This window comes from Lepidochelys olivacea (assembly GCF_965140295.1).
Source record: "Lepidochelys olivacea isolate rLepOli2 genome assembly, chromosome: 3".
Classification (NCBI taxonomy): domain Eukaryota; kingdom Metazoa; phylum Chordata; order Testudines; family Cheloniidae; genus Lepidochelys; species Lepidochelys olivacea.
In genome coordinates this window covers 150,297,157-150,314,779 of record NC_140413.1, presented here as the reverse complement: position 1 = coordinate 150,314,779, position 17,623 = coordinate 150,297,157, and the positions used below count along the sequence as shown (strand labels likewise).

General features: G+C 48.8%; 1 protein-coding gene across 1 annotated transcript in view; it reads left to right on the top strand.

Moving 5' to 3' along the window:
* MDGA1 (MAM domain containing glycosylphosphatidylinositol anchor 1) overlaps positions 1 to 17,623 on the top strand; it is a 196,065-nt gene that overhangs the window by 162,372 nt on the left and 16,070 nt on the right. Inside the window, 2 exon segments of the mRNA XM_084622912.1 lie at positions 3,873 to 4,025; positions 5,754 to 5,888. Of these exon segments, the coding sequence (XP_084479038.1) occupies positions 3,873 to 4,025; positions 5,754 to 5,888 (288 nt within the window).

The following is a 17,623-nucleotide window of genomic DNA, read 5'->3' as shown; positions in this document are numbered from 1 at the left end:
GAATTTTGCGCTGGTGAAAAGTACAGCCTGTCACCCCAGAGACAGAATTGCTCTGCCCGTTCCTAGGACAGGCTTCCCAATCTCCTAGCATGCCCTGCCCCTGCCAATGTGCCTTTTCATGGAGCTGTTCCTTGACACAGTCATTTACAAAGATGTAACTTCAGTGGATGTCACCGTGTAGGGCAATGCCGTTGTAAAGCGAACTCTGTGTCCAGACAGCCACAAGGCACAGGTGGACATGGAGCTGAGTCCTCACCAGCACCCCCAAGCCCTTAAGGGTGTCCCCACAATTCAGATGCTGTTCCTTTCCATGTTTTCACTGTGTCACACACCAGCCTGCGTGCTCAGTCACTCTGAGTGGGAAGTATGTTTTGGGTAATGACACACAAATGAGCACACCTTGCATTCAGCGAACCACAACCAGCAACCCGTGAACTGTAGTTGGGATTACCCAGGGGCTAAACCATGGCAAGTAGTTCACTCTGGCAGGGCTGATTGTGCTGGTTTGGGAGCTGGGCCTGCTGGAGGTGAAGCCAGGCATGTTGGTACAACCTAAGCACATTGGATACTGGTGGGTACCAGCCTCCTCTGTCGTGATCTGAAGGTCTCAGCGCATCCAGCAGCACAGCAGGTCTGGATCTCAGCCATCTTATTCACATAACCCCCTGGAAAGGACACAAAGCAGCGGCTGTCTCGCTTCTTCCCCTGCCTTTTGGAGCTGAAGATAAACCAGCCATGGAGAACATATGACTGTGATCCCCATGCCTCCAATCTCCCAGGCTCTTGCCAGGTCCAGTCCCCACTTCTCCCTCCTCCTCTTCCAGCTTCAGCTGCAGAGCAGCCCCCTGCGCTCAGCACTACAAAGCAATAGCTAATTTGGATTAGGATGCTAATTAGAAATGAATGGACTGAACGGAGAACACTTAGCCAGGGTTAATCAGAAGTTAAATGGGCAGCCGAGCTCCCTATGACTGCATTCGGCAGTTTCCTGCTGAGCTCCAGGGGCCTGCATTCAGCAGCAAAACCCAGCTGCCCTGGTCAGTGAACCACTGTGGTTGAGTCCCTCAATGGACAGAGCATATGGCTCAGGTGGTAGTAAGGACCGTGTATGGATCCCAGTGGATCTCAGAAGAGGTCAATTTTTCTTCCTTTTAACCCTCCCAAGTCTAACAAGGTGGGTGCTATCCAGTCCCCATAATGATGTGCCATCAAGGAGAGACAGGCATACAGTAGAAAGAGGGGACAACAATTTAGAGCCCCAAGTTCTATACTCCAGATAAGGTCTCCGGAGACACTGACTGAGCCACTGAAATCCACATGACCCCAGGCTCTCTCCCAGCCAGTTCCTGAAGCAAGCCACATCTGGAATCACACTTGCTGGGGATACAGGAATTTGGAAACATAGGAACATAGGAACTGATGTCAGAGCACAATTCTCATTTACATACCCATAGGGAAATGTGTTGCTGGTGCTTAGTGCTCAGCTTGTGTCCCAAAGCAGGAGGATTGCTAGCCCCTGTCAGTTTCTCCTTTTAAACGTGTTGCTTCCCAATTTCATTGGGTGCCCCTTGTAGAGAGGAGCTCCTGGTGGACCTCTCCTGCAGTAGCTCAGGGCAGACTGTTAAGAACCAGCCCCATTGGCTGTGAGTGCTATACTTCGATTTCACCAGCCAATTATCAAGTGTAAACACCTCAGGCGCTACAACTTAACATGGAGTCCCAAACAGTCCCCTTCGGTACTCCAGGTAAGCCTGCCTTTGTGATAGATACACCATGAATCACAGGAATATTCAGGTCACTCACAGTCCCAAAGAATCAGTCACTTACTCCAGGTCAGTTGCACTTCAGCTCGCATACCAGAGACAATGTTTGTAGCCGATCCTATACTAAACTATCTAAAGATTTATTAACTAGGGAAAGGAAATGAGTTATTTACAAGATTAAAGCAGGTGAACATACATACACAAATGAGTTACAATCTTAAAATTCAAAAGGTAATAGAAGCTTCTATAATAAGCAAATTCTATATGTCCTTTAGGTCTAACCGAAGCTAAGCAGCTGGGGATCCCTTGCTTATGCCTAGAAACCTTCTCCCCCTCCCCCCCGAGTCGAAGCAGCAGAGACATCATTCCTCCTTGTTAGGGGGTTTTATTCCCTTTCCCCCACCCCTATCTGCTTTGAGCTGCAAACTCAGCTCATGAGAGGAATTCACTTGCGTGACTCATCTTCGTGGGGTGGGCAGGGGAGAGTAAACAACAAAGTCTTTTGTCCTCTTTAATGGTCCACTCTAGTCCTTCTGATGTTGATGGGCCTTCCTTGTCAGTCAGGACATAACAGCTTCTGTTGGATGCTTGTGTTTCACACTAGTTTATGTCTCTGTCCTGTCTGGTATTTACACAGTTACAGAGGCTTACAATGCAAATGCTCAAATATTACTTTGCAATATGGGATACTGATGTTGTAAGTGAGATCATGTTGAAACACTAAACACATCCTTCTAATTCTAATGCCTATTTTAACAATACTAAGACACAAGTGAGGCAGACTGATTCTAGCAATGTATTTGTCAGTGTTCAGTGGAAACATGGGGACCTTGGCATGAGCTGGCACCTGGTCTGTCAGGGTCACAATCCTTACTTTTGCTGCATCATTCACTAGTTTTTATAGCTCACTTGTGTTCCCTCCAATTCGCTTCCTCTCTAAACTGAGCAGTCGCAGTCTTATCCAATTTCCTGACCTATGGATCTCTCTCTCCAGCCTCTAATCATTTCAACTGCCATCACTGGACCCTGTTCTATTTCTGTTCTATTTCTTTCCTACATACAGCTCCCATTGGCTTCAACAGAATCCCAGTGCAGGCATCCAACGTCAGTGGATGGGCCTTGATCTCCTTGACCTAGGACTAGTCCTTTATCATAAAAGTTAAAGGTGGCGAAGCCTTGTCAGGTCCCATTTGGTCCACTCTGTGGGAACCAATGTAACGTCAGGTCTACGCTAGAAGCTTTTGCGGAGTAGTATTGTTCGTTGCGGGAGGAGGGTGACTTTTTAAAAAAAATTTCTGTACCAGCAAAAGTGTCCAGGCAGTTACATTAGCATAAAAGTGCTTTTGCTTGTATAGCTTGTTTCACACCAGATCTACTCTACAAAGATTTGCTGCCATAACAGAGTGACGAGAAAAAATCATTCTCCAACCAACACAACTGTGCTGGCAAAATCCCCTGTGTAGATGCAGCTTATATCAGCAAACGAGTCCTTTGGCCGATGTAGCTTTTATGTCATTCGGGGAAGTGGTTTAACTACACAAGCAAAGGAACTTCTTTGCCAATATAAGTTGTGTCTCCACTAGGGGGCTTTGCTGTTATAGCTATGTCTGCAAACCTCTTCTAGAGTAGCCCTGGCTTCAGATTCTTCCCTACGGTGCATTTGCTTGTGTTTGGTCCAGTCTGGTTTCAAATACCCTGGCGATGTGGCTTCTACTGGGAGATGATTCCACAACCTAGCAGATATCGCTTTCAGGAAACTTTTCTGGTATATTTAGCTTACATGCTCCTTTTACCCCTCTATAGCTCTTCCCCTGTGGAGCACCTACTGATTCTCCTTTCTCCTTGGTCTTAATACCCTTATTCCACTGTTGTAGACAATTGCATCCTCTACCCAAGCTATATGTGTTTAAGCTGATTAAGCTTTCCTCCCTGGTTAGTACCCTGCCCACCTATCCCTGCGATGACATGGATTCCTTCTGCCCTGACGCAGCATTACAGTGCAGAGTCACAGACACTGACTTGCGCACTCCCCCCAAGTGAAAAAGGCAACCCAGCAGGTTTGGGGAGTGGTGAAGCTCAGTAACTGATCAGCCCCTTTTCTGCCCACAGATAATACCTGCCGCTTTGAGGACGAGAAGATCTGTGGCTTCATGCAAGACAAGATGGACAACTTTGACTGGACCCGTCAGAATACCTTGACTCAGAACCCCAAGCGCACTGTCAACACAGGGCCACCCACAGATATCAGTGGCACGCAAGAAGGTATGCAGGCTTCCAGTTTTCCTGTTGCTCAGCTCTGTGCGTATTGTGAGGGTGGAGAGCCACTGAACTGTGTCTTGCCAAACCCTTGTCAGGGGCTCCTTAGCCCTCAGCCCCCTGCCCCCCCCACCCCCATTCCCAGGATCCCGAGGATGGAGTGCTGATCTGCTTTCCAGGCACACACGTCTGCTCTGCATGGGGTGCAGGGAGCAGGCGGTTAATTTGCATGCTACTGATTGGCATTAAATATACAATTAAAACGCCCACAACTTTGTTTAAAGGAATAGTGAGAGCTCGTTACCAGCTAATTGCCCGCTGCAAAATGCCCTTGTCCTATCTGATGCTTGTTTTGAAGTCAAAGAGGGAGAAGAAAGTAGGAAACTGCTCTAGTACTTAGGAATGTCCAAGTTGATTCCAACCAGATGTTATCTTAAGGAGGGAACCCAGTGAGGCCACCAGCCCACTAAGTCTCCTCTGTGCTGCATCCACTTGGAAGCTGTTTGGGTGAGCCCTCAAAGGCTGGGATTATAAATGTGAATGGTGAGGGTAAGTACTGAGCACCCTGCTTTGGAACAGCCTCCTTATCTCTGCTTTGTGGTCTCCTCTGATTGCCAAGTCTCTGGTGCAGTGCAGATGTGGACGGAGCCCCCTGGATGGGCAGGGAGCATATTCTGCTGTTTTAACCTAGCAGTATTACATTCCTCCTTCCGTAGGAAGGGAAATGAGCACAAATATCTGAACCAAGAGCACATGGGAATCACCCATTTACCATCCAAGTAAATTGTTTGTCCTGTAATTGTTCTCCAGCATGAAAGGGACACTGGTAAAATAAACAGCTGGATTCTAAATCTGTATTGCATTGTAAAGCTGTTCTTCTTCCCTGCATTACTAAGAGGAGGCCTACACTTAAAACACCGTATCGCTGTAGCGCTTTAATGAAGACGCTCTGTGCAAACGGGAGAGCGCTCCCCCCTCGGCTTAGCTAAGCCGCCTCGCCGAGAGGTGGTAGCTATGGCAACAGGCGAAGCTCTCCTGCTGTCATAGCATTGTCTACACTGGGGGCTAGGTTGGTATAACTGGGTTGCTCGGGGGTGTGGATTTTTCACACCCTGGAGTGACAGTTATACCAGTATAGGTCTGTAGCGTAAACCAGTTCTAAGAACCCCTCTGATATTGTTATTTAAAGATCTTGCCACCCAGGGCAAATTTGTTGGAGCTTCTCACTCTACTGGGCACAGTGAAATTAGAGTGATCAGTTTCACTTTTTCCTCTCTCTCATCCATTTCGCTCCCCAGTTCTCCTCCTGCACAAAGCAGTCAGATTTGGGGTTCCCAGTGCGACAGGGGTAGGACTTAATCTCTCTTCCCCACCCCGCCCCATCCCCAAATTTGAAAGGCACGAGCTCTGCTATGCCAGCTCAAACTGCTGGCCCATCTAGTTTACTGTCCTGCTGCCACTCCTCAGGACACTCCAATGGCAGGTGAAAAACACCTGAGCAGGATCAGCATGGCACGGCTGGCCAAGAACATGGCTGGGTGCTTTCAAAGCAAAGGCTGCTCAGCCAGGGGTGAGAAGAGCAAGGCTGACTCCTTCTCCCAGCATTTCTCTCCATGTTAGGTTAGTTCAGAGCCTGCCCTAAATGTTGGTTCTCAGTTGTCAGCATCTCCTTTGCTTTGCAAGGAGGGAGACCCAGTGCGTTGCCTTTCCCCACCTTTCCCTCTTGGTCTGTAGGTTATTACATGTTCATTGAGGCCTCCCGGCCCCGGGTGACAGGAGACAAGGCCCGGCTCATCAGCCCCCTATACAACATCACCGCCAAGTACTTCTGCGTCTCCTTCTTCTACCACATGTACGGGAAGCACATTGGTGAGTCACCTGAGAAGGGGCAACACTGGCCTGGGGTGGGAATCCCCCATGGAGGAGGGTCTTCCAGCCATGTCTGCTCTGTGATCCTCTGTTATCCTCAAATAGTCCTTTTCCACTGCCCCAGTGCAGAGCTGAATGGGGCTGTGAGCCCTACATTTAAAGCCTTCTCTGAAAAGGGCACCAGTTCCCTGCAGTGCCTACCCTGTACCTTGCAATAGCCCTTCCACCCCTGAGTCTCGCCCTCCCTACCACACCAGCACCATGCCGCATTCCCGCATGAAACAGTGCTGTGCTCCCTTGATCACCCCCCTTACTGTAGAATACCTGCTCCCCATCACCATCCCCTACAGCAGCCCCTCACCCCTACTCTTCTATCCCCAGCACTGGAGCATAACGTCACACCCTTGCATCTGAGCTCTCGTTCTCTCGCCACACCACAGCCATCCCACAATCCCCCTCATTCCCTTCTTGGCCAGCTGTGGGTGTTCCCGTCTCTCCCCTTGTAACAGTGAGGTGTGATATCACAGGAGAGACTGTGGGCCTGGAGGGGTGCAGAGGGAATTGTATCAGGGGCGTATTGTCCCTTTGTGGGACAGAAGGGGAGAATGGGGCTCCGTGGTTCCTGGAGTGGTTTTGGGGTGGAAGCCAGTTCTGGCAGGATGACAGATCTGCGGGGAGGGGATTGCATCCTGAGGCAAAGCTATTCTGAGGAGGCATCTTCCCCCATCCTGCTCCTCTGACTACTGAGTTGGAGCCCATGTGCTTAGCAAGCACCATGGAAGAGCCTGACACGCTAATGAGTTTCCATATACAGTCATGGAGTAATTGCTAATTTGTCACCTCTTGATTATAATTTCATTAATTTGAATAATAGATGCACTCTTCCCAGAGTGCACCGGGTTATTAATCACCTGCTGGACTGGAGCCTGACTGAAAAATCACAGCCCAGACAGGAGTGTGTCCGCCTCCTGGTAAATGGGGTTAATTAACAGCTCTGCCTCAATGCTATTGAGGTCAATGGCATGGAACATACTCCAGGGACCAGTCCCTTCCTTACACCATGGCTCCTGTGTGTGGCAAGACAGAAGAGGCTGGGGTGCAGGATCTGGGCACTTCCTGCCTGGCTTGGATGATTCTGATTATGTGGCTGTGAACTGCTTCCCAGCAATGAGGAGGTGAAGGTTGTCCCAGCAGTCACTTAGAAGGTGTCCACCCCTTGACCTTCAATGAGGACTCAGGGATGGTCTAGATCAGTGGCTCTCAACCAGATGTACACATACCCTTGGGGGTACGCAGAGATCTTTCAGGGGGTACATCAACTCATCTAAGATATTTGCCTAGTTGTACAACAGGCTACATAAAAAGCACTAGTGAAGTCAGTACAAACTAAAATTTCATACCGACAGGGACTTAATACTGCTCTATATACTATACGCTGATATGGAAGTGCAATACTTATATTCCAGTCAATTTATTTTATAACTCTATGGTAACAATGAGAAAGTAAGCCATGTTTCAGTAATCGTGAGCTTTGTGACGATTTTTTCTGTATTTTTTCTGATTTTGTAAGCAAGTAGTTTTTAAGTGAGGTGAAACTTGGCTTACGCAAGACAAATCAGACTCCTGAAAGGGGTCCGGTAGCCTGGAAAGGTCGAGAGCCACTGATCTAGATAATACTTAGTCCTGCCAGGAGTGCAGGGGACTGGACTAGATGACCTCTCGAGGCCCCTTCCAGTCCTATGAGTCTATGATTTTGCCTCACACTCTCAATGTCGTGACGATTCAGCGGGATCTCAGTATGCTTGTACTTGCTGTATGAGTGGGCGGGACTGTGCTAGGCTCTCAGGGGTAGGTTGTGCTGAATTTACACCCATGTCAGTCCCACTTCACACCAGGATTTTCTGTGCCTGCTGGACTCCTCCAATCGCTCCACAGCGATTGGGTCACAACGGGGTACTGGCATGGCTTTGTGCATGGACGATCCTGACCTCCTCTGATCAGGGCAGCCACAATTGCCTGTTGAGCGAATCAGGAGCTTTTGCTGCGGACTGACCAGTGTCTGTTTTTACCCAGCCCTTCTCCAGACATCATAGGGCTAGTCTACTCTGGCAATGTTAAAGTGCACTGTTTACACCGGCGCTTTACAGCGCTGAAACTTGCTGCGCTCAGAGGGGTGTTTGTTCACACCCCGGAGCGAGAAGGTTGCAGTGCTGTGAAGCCAGTGCAGACAAACCCTTAGAAGGCTTTTCCCCTTCATCAGTCCAGCGCAGAGTGAGACAGACCAGTGGCGGAAGGAGAAGTGGCAGGGGGAAAAAGCTCCTCCGGCCTTGCTTAGTTTGGACATAGGGCATTGTGTCTCATACAGGGCACTACAAGAAACCCCTTCTGCAGGACAGAAAAAGACCCTCTTCCCGTTGGAACCGTGAAGCACCCACATTTAACATGGTGGTCTGGGTTTGGTTTGGAGAGAGGATGAAATGGATGCAGATGGGAACAGATGCACTGGAGTTCTTTCGCTATGGGCATTTTAACCCTTTCTGCATTGACTCCAGCTACTAAGAAGCCAGAAAGACTCAGTGACTCCAGAGATTTGGGAAAACCACTGGGTCCCATTTCCATTCCCCACCCTCAGGAATCTTTCAGCTTCTGTTCATTTCTCCATTCAGACTTAATATGATCCTTCCTGTCTGGTCCCCGCTCCCTTCTTGGCTCCCAAAGGGGCTGTTAAATTTGAGCAAGGTGGCTGGATTGGTTCATGTTCATGGTATGTGATGATTTCCCAGGGTGGGTGCTGCTGAGCTGACGGTGAATTGATTCTTTAAAATGCAGACTGACTGGATAGAGTCAGAGGGGAGAGAGGATGAGAGAGAATTCTTTTCCCTCTGCCTGATGGAGCTGTGGCCCATGTGCTGTGGCCCAACAATGCATCCTTCCATAAATCTGAGTTCATATACTTACCTTCTCTCTGTTTTAGGGTAGTGCCCATCACTACAGTCTCGAATCATTCTGGCTTCAGTATAATTTGCTGGGACACTAGGGCAAAATCAGCATGTTCCCCATAAATCCGAGCACCCACTAACCCTAACACTGCCCTGCCTGTCTCACCAAATCTTGTTCTGTAAGGTGACCTACTATCCTACTGCTAGCATGAAGCTGACTAGTCTTCCAGTGGTGGCATGTCACCAGCTCCTCTTCTCATCCCTCTGGAATCTGACCCAGCATTGGGGATCTCCACTAGTATCCACCACATTTTTGCACCTGATCCTTCCCTGGATGCTCCTGCCTTCAGCAGCCCTCCAGCCTGAGGGCTCTCTGGGCAGTAGCTAATCTCCCCTGTTGAGGACACACTGTGTTCCCTACAGAAGGTTCTATGGTTAAATCTTGAGTTCCAGTCTGTATTTCTTGCTCTAAGAGCAGTTTTGCTTGCACGATCAGGGGATCAAGTGCGGCCAGGCCCTGCAGCTTTAGCACTGCTGAAGGGTGCCAAATGTGATGTCCCTTGAGGCTGAAGTCATCCAGCCACAGAGCAGGACCAGCCCAGTCAGGGCTCCAGCTTTCCAGTTCATTCAGTCATTTGTCTCTTCACTGGGACCTGTTGTGCCAAATGAGGAACTGGACTGAGACCTCCCACCCAGCCATGTGTCACACCTGACAATCTGATGGCGATGACTTAGTCACTGCACATCTGAGCCACTTTCCTTTCACTCCCCCTAAGCCGTCCCCACGTGCACCGTGCACACTAGTGTTTATATCCGGGCCAGCACAGCTGTATCAGACCCAGCACTAGCATGGGCCCATCATATCAGTGCCAGCCTGTGTCCCATTTGCATGACCAGAAGTATGACAGCAGGCCCAGGGCCAGCATGCATATGAGCCCCAGCTTCTCCTGGCAGCTGGCCCTCCACCAAGGCGCCATGCAGTCCTGTGCCACCATGGAAAGAAGCAGGGTAAAAGTCAACATTTATTTCTTTTTAATCACTTGTTTATTACCTTTTATTCCCCACCACCACCACCAGGACTTGGAAGCTGCTTTACTCTCACAATTTGACTATAAAATATCCATAGCCATCCATGCAAATCTTCCCTGGGAGAGTTCTAAGCCACTGCTCGTTTATAATAGATATGATGAAGGAGAGAAACCGAATACAAATGGAGAGTTTGTAGCCGGGGTATAAAATATTCAGTGACTAACAGAGCAGGGCAATGTTGAATGTCTTTCAGCTGAGCCGAGAGCTGGATGGAGGGGAGCTCTCTGGGGGCACTTCCCATTCCCCTTGAGTTATTTGGCTGTTGCTTCTTCCACACACACACACACACCGCCTCAGAATTAGGGTTCCCGGTGTCCTGTGATCTTGAGATGCCCTGAGGAACCTAGAGGTGGGGGATCCCCTTTCTACAATGCAGGGTGGCAAAGCATTTTGTTTGCAGTAGAAGGAAATCTAGAAAACAATTATCCTTAGCCCTTCTTTGGTGTGTCTCATTCAAGGATCCCTTTACATTTCACTTCACCCACATGAATGAACGAATTCACACACCCCATGAAAGGGTTCAGTACCATTAGTCCTGTTTAACAGCAGAGGAAGCTGAGAACCAGAGAAGAGTCTTGCCCAAAGTATCACGAAAAGTCAGTGCCACAGCTGGGAATAAAACCCCGGAGTCCTGACTGCCAGTTCCCCACTTCAACCATTACACTAAACTCCCTCCCTACAGGATACTAGCATAAGAGATTAATTGCTGGAGCTGCAACAGTCTCTCTTACCATGACTAATCATATCCAGATCCACAGCTATTTATCTATGGTGCTTCTTGCTGTAGTAGTGGTTGGGCTTTTGATCAATGCTGTGCAAATGATCCACTGTTCCAGGACAGCACCACGTCTCTTCTACACACAGACACAGACACAGACACTACCCCTCTACCTTACAGTGAAGATTGGGATGCCTCCTTCAGTTACTCGTGTTGTCCGTTGCAGTCCCAGATGGTGAATGGTTTGGGGGTCTCTCAGAGCAGGGGATTTGGCTCCTCTCAGGCATAGCACGTTAATGTGTGGGGCCACCATGGTAGTTGGCTTCATTAGCACAGTCAAGTGCCAAGACTCCAGCCCAGAATGCTTCCTGTCTCATAAAGCAGTAACTGTGCACGCATTGGAGGTGCTTGGGCTGAATAGCCAGTCATATGACTACTTTCATCCAATCAGTGAAAGGGATTTTTTCCCCTGCCTTCGGATTCATGATGTCACTGCTAGCCAGGGTCAAAATGTTCAGGTTTTTTGCTACATTTTTACCAGTGCTAGTCGCTGCCATGTGAGGTCTGCATCCGGGCTCATGGTGGGATGTGGCCACAGAGAGGGAGGGTGGGAAATACCCCTCCTCCTATCAGATGACCAGTATTAAAGGTGCTTTTAATCCAATCCACCTCTGACTGTGATCCTGTCTGGTCACCAAGTTAAATGGGGTCTGGCCTGGCCATTAGCTGGATGGGACGCCTCTAAGGGAAACGTGAAGTGATGCTGGTGATTCAGCGGGAGCTGGGTTTTTTGGGTCAGTATTGAAACAATGGTACAGGGATGGGGGCAGAGAGGTACCTAGGTAGACAGAGGTGTCAGCTTTCAGATGAAACAGAGGCCCTGATATTTGCAGGCATTAATGATCCCAAGGCACTTGTCACAAGATTCAGGATGTTAGCCTCCAGGCTCCTGACCAGCCTGCAGGGTCGGTAAATTCATCCTGTAGACCTGTATGTTCATCACTTCCTGTGTTGTGTAGTGTTACTGAGCAGGGTTAAAAACAGCTGCTACTTTCCACCCTGCAGGTGGCTGCTTTTTAGTAGTGGGTGAAGGGGGTCCCACTAGATAACACATCGTTTCTGAAACATGTTGAATTATCTTTAGAGGTCACAGCACTGTCTCATGTAAGATTCTGTCATTGAGCTGAACTAGAGAAGGCATATTCTCCACATGGGCATGATTCACATCCCTCGAGGCTCTTGGGAAATAAGTTGCAATAGGAGCTGAGTGAACAATTTGTTATGAATAATTTATTCTTTACATTTAACCCTTTTTTTGTTCACGAATCATCCCTAAATAGGCTCTGCCTTTCCCTGATTTGTTTGTTTGTTCAAAATGTATTTGACTATTTTATGCAAACAAATATCAGTTCACAGGTTGCTTGCTGTGGGCGAGGAGCATTCAATCCTCTGCTATACTTCAGTGTACTCTGATAGCAGCTGTTTGCTTGTTTATTTTATTTTTTGGAAGTTGCTCAAATGTCATGATGAGGAGCAGGGTTATAAATACTTGGCAAGATAACCAGATATTTGTACAATGTTGTTCAGACTCTCTTGATTGAACACATAGGGGCTGACCCAAAGCTCATTGAAGTCAATATGAGTTTTTCTGTGGATTTCAATGAGCTTTGGATTAGGACCATAGATTATTAAAGCCAGGAGGGACCAATAGATCATCTTGTCTGACCTCCTTTATGTCACAGACTGAGAAATCCAGTTACTCCAACTTGAGCCCAATAACTAGTATGTGTCTATCTTCTGATTGGATGAGCTTGATTCTTATTGTTATTTATTTGCATACAGCACCTAAAGCGTGCCTGATACGTTACAGATGTAAAACAAAACTGTCGCCTGCCCCGAGAGCTTAGAGTCTAAAAACTAAAGAACTCATCAAGGACAAAGAAAAGATTCACTTGATTTTTAATTCTGTGACTAAAACCCCTTCTTCCCTCCCTCTTTTTACCATAAATCCATCTGCCCTTACCTGCCCACTCCCCTGTGCTCCCCCACACTGAAAGTGTGGTCCCACAGCATCAAGTTTCCAGTGCACATACAAATACACATTCAGCATTTGTATTCTTCAAACATGCTCTCATGTTTGCTTACAATTCACTGTTTTGGCAGCATTCCTGCCGGGGAATTCGTTTACAGGAACATCAGTGGGAAATGAATCGTCATCGGATACAAACAGGCAATGCAGATTCACCTACAGACACCAGTGAATATCTGCAGATTGCCTTTGGCACTGTTCACCCACTTCGAGTTGCCATGAAGGGTGTCCCTGGGGGAAGCAGCTTAACCCAGTCACCCCCAGCTGCTCAGAGGAGACCCCACTCCGTCTCCAAGTATGGCCCTGGTTTAGGATTACAGAACCTTTGCACCAGGTTGAGCAGCTGTTTCTAACTGCAGCCCAACCACCTCTCCAGGGCACGAGGAGTTTTCATCAATTATGCAAACCCTCTAATCAAAACTTATCAAGCATTTAAGAGAAATAACAAGAACGTGGGATATCTACCTGCACAGCCGCATTCCCCTTAAGTATTTCTAGGCTACCTTTCTTTTCTCTAAGTGGAGTTTTAATGGCTTCACCACTGCCCAGTGATAGAGCTATGTTAATGAAGAGTGCATCTATCCTGTAGTTAGCTGATCTAGGTACCTTTCAGCAGAACAACCAGATGTGCTAGTGTTCATTCCTGCTGCACCAGCTGGATGTCCCCGGTGTGTCAAAGTACAGTACTGCCTTTTGGCTGCTGAGGCTAAAATCTTCCAACAGGCCTTAGGGAGGCACAATTGTGCATTGGGAATTAGCACTTTTTACATGAAAAATCCTAAAATACATGAACCTGTTGATGCAGGTGCAGCTACCGCCATCACTTCCAGTCATGGCTGCCCAGCTAGTAAAAGGCTTTGAGAGATTGGGGAGGCACCCCAACATCTAAACCTTTTGAGGTTGCAGGAGCAGGGTGGGAATCCCATCAGAACAGCCTGTCTCCTGCAGAATTTCCAGTCGCAGCCCAGAATGGGAAGGGTCTGTCTTGCTATAATCTGATCCTGCCAGAAAACCAGAAGTAGAACAAATTGGAACATGTTAAAACATCCTCCCTGGACTGAACCATGAGGCCGCTACCCTCTCCTGCATGCTGTCCTTTGGCGAGGCTTACCTCTGATCGGCTACTGAGGGTGGGGAGTGAGTGAGAAGACAGAGAATGGACTTGGAGCAGCACCTTCAGTTCCACAGCAAAGATAAGTGCTCCCTCCTGCTCTTCTTTCACCTGCTCCTCCCCGCTATTTGCCTGCTGGGGCATTGCACTGAGCCATCCCAGCCATCTGGCATGCACCAGCTGCTACAGATCTGGGGCCCAGAAACTGTCCTGCACTTGGCCTCTGGTCTTGGGGTTGAGAGACCACAGGGAGCCCAAGCAGTGTGTAAATTGTGCATCCACTGAGTGGCTGGCTGAGTGGCTGAAGGTGCAGGGAGCTACTCTCCACAAAGCAAGGTGAGAGTGTGCCAGGAGCTACATGCGAGTATGTGACCCATAGCCCAGGCCTAGAGGAAATGGCGGGAGAAGGATGCTGACAGGCAGAGAACAGGGATGGGCAAATCCTCCCCAGTAAAACATAAGTCAGTTTCATCCTGGTCTGTGGTATGTTCCCAGTTCCATCTCCGCCTGCTCATTGCAGGCTCCAGGAAGCTTTTTACCCTCTGACTCTGTGACTAAAGACCCAGCTAAGGCAGTGCCTGAAAGTGAAGCAGCCAAGCCTCTCTCTCTCTCTGCCTCCAGCTGCTCTGCTCTTTTGAACCCTCTGTATCTTAATGAAGCAGACTTCTGTTTCAGCTAGACTGAGAGTGAGCCCAGCACCGTGCTCTGGCCAAGGGAGCTGAGAACATGAAGGGAGCGAGGGCCTGGCTGTCTCCTACGGCAGAGATGAAAGGGGCGGCAATCAAAGCAGCGAGGGAGGGCTCTGTGTTGCGTTGCACTGCCAAGGAGAATTCTCCTGGAGGCAACTGAACACATCCTGGAACAAACAGCGGGTGAGCGAGTGACTGGCAATCCTGAGAAGGGTCAGCGTTCCCTCTGGCTCGATCCCAGCCTCTTCGTCTGCAAAGCATGACAGCCTCTGAGCATAGGCTCCCTCTTGGCAAGTACTGCCCATTTCCCCTCCTGGCAGAAACAGCCCCAACATCTCTCCTCTCTGCTAGTATCCAGTACTTCTGGGACACTCCTGGTCGAGAGGTGCCACACACAGGAACAATCAAAGTGTGGGGGAAGATAAACCTTTCAAAACCCTCCAGAGGGCCTGGTTCTAGAACTAGGCAAAGCTTCCAGAGGGAAGGGCCCCTGTGATTTCTGAACCGATCACCCATTGTGGAGAACATGAGAAGTGTCTGTATTTGTTTTATAAAGCAATGTGTGACTCAGTTTACTCACTCACTTTGTGGTGTTACCCACTGGGTGTGGAGGTGTTAATTTCTTCTCTGAGGTGGGGGGGAAGAGTAAGAGATGGGTGTTGGTCCTGTAGGCAGTCTGGGTTGGTATGAATGAACTATCAGGGGCTGTCAACAGATGACTGGAGTTGCCTTGAAGACCAATGACTGGCCATTAACTGTTAACAACTGGCAGCCAGGGGAAGGAGAACATGTGGAAGCTGCATGATTTGAATTGGAAACAAAGATCTGAGGTGTGAGCAGACTGGAACAGGAATCCTACACTGCCCAGTGCAGGGGAAGGACTGATCCAGGACTGATGGGCAAGGCAAGGCAGTTTGGCTGCAAGCCTGGAGTCCGCTTCCCAGGCCAGGGCAAGGAGGGGCTGCCTAACTGGAAAAGCAGAAAGCTAGCAAGTTAGGTGAGATCCTAAAATACTGTACTCCAGTTGACTAATCAATAGCAGTGGCAAAGGCTAGCTGCCCCATGTCCAAACCGGCCTGGATCCTGCTCACTGCTGCCCATGCTACTGCAGTGACACTCCCCTTTTCAGAGTGCTAGGTGGATGAAAGAGCTAGCCTGAGTATGTCTGCATGAGCGGGGAGTCACATCCCCAGCTCCATGGGTAAAAAGAGCCTAAGGGTGAAGAGAAAACCAAAGTCGTGCCTACCAGTAGCTGGTGTTCTGGTCCTCTACCCTGAACAGGATGTGAAAGCTGAGCTCCACATTGGTTCGATGGCAGTGCCATTGGAGAGACATTTTAGATCCGAGGAAAGGTGGCCGGCTAGGTAATAAAATGTAGATCAGAACTGGAGTCTGGGATGCAAATCTCCTGAATCTTCTCAGGTGCCCTACAGAAATTCCTGCAGAATCCACTGAGACTGGGTATATTCCCTATCTGTGTGGGGATCTAGCACATGGTGCTGGCGGCCAGCCCCACTCCCCCAGGATTCATTATATCTGCCCTGCAAAGGGTATTTTGAAATGATTTCTCTTCCTCCCTTCCCTCACCATGGTGCTGCAGTTGAGAACACAAGCCTGGTGCTGATCGCTTTCCATTATTGCTCATATAAATGAGCCAGAGGATGTCCATGTTTGTTCTCAGGATTATGAAGAGTAATAGAGTCCTTTTGAGGACTGCAGCTCGCTCCTGGGATTGACCCTGCACTGAGCTTCAGGCTTGTGCTTGATGATCAGCTGCATTACAGATAAACCTAGTGGAGGGTTGGGGGAAGCCATTGCAGGCACTAGAGGCAGGCGGATGGGTTTTCTTTGGTGTGGGTTGCGATGTGTGGCCCTTTTGAAAGGAGGTGTGTCAGGAATTGGCATCAGGGTCTGCATGCAGGCATGCTGTCTGTCCTTTATGATGGTAAAAATCCAATTTCTCTCTTCTGTACCATGATCAGTCTTCCCATGACAGTCTGCGCCTCCGGGTGTATATTTTATTTCACTATGGGTCCATGCCAGGGCTTTTTTCTTAAAAAAATGTTTTTTTTTGGATGAATTTGATCCATCTGCCTAATTTGTCTGTCACTGTGGTATCTAGGCACCCAATACAGTAATTAAGAACAGTAGCTCCCATTGTGTGGGGAGGGGCCATTTTCTCTGCCCCCTATCCTTCTCCCCTTCCCCCCATAGGTTGTATGGCTGTGGGTTAGACTGGAGAAAGATCACAAGGAGCAGGAACAGTCATACTTGCTTTGTGTAGCCTGCTCTGGAGCAGGATGGGGGTATGGAAAGATTGCTCTGTGATGTGAGGGCCTCATCCTGCTGGAGGAGCTTTGCCATAGACTTCAATAGGGGCCGTGTCAAGCCCTAAACCAAGTGACGCCCTTTCCTCCTAATCTCTAGAGTTGGAGTTCCAGTGTAGGGCTTTCTGCTCAAATATCAGCCTGGCCTCTTTCAGAATCAATGTTCCTCTAGATTGTTGATCAGGGATGCTGAAGGAGGGCGGTCCCTGAAGTAGCTGGGCCTTTGTCACTCTCAGAGCTCTGAGAGTGACAACTAGACCCTTGAAACTGACTTGGGCTGAAGATGAGCAAGACTAAAAGGCTATTTACTGTAGTATATGGACAATAGTTCCTTATAATGGAAATGCCTTCCCTTCCCTGACTATGACATTTCTAAAAGGATAATAGATACCAGGGATGGGGCTCTTGGTAGATAGGTGCTATACAATGTCATATGTCCAATGTATAGCGGAAAGCCATGTTTCAGGAACAGGTCTATTAGCAATATCCAAAATACCATGGTAGGGTGATTGAGAGTCCTGTTGAGTAGGGATGCTGTCTCCCGGTACTCTCAGTACTAAAAGAACAACAGCACTGCAGTTGGGACCCAGTCCTTAGCCTGCCGTCAGCTGATTGGAAGCATCTAGGGGGAGCTGGTGTGAAGTGGAGTCCATAAGGGAATGACAACTCTGGCCAGAGGCACAACCTGCCTGTGTCAGCACATTGGCAGCACAGAGCAGCCCACAGAGAAGGTAAGGGGAGGCTCAGCTCTTCATGACATTGAAAGAGACCTG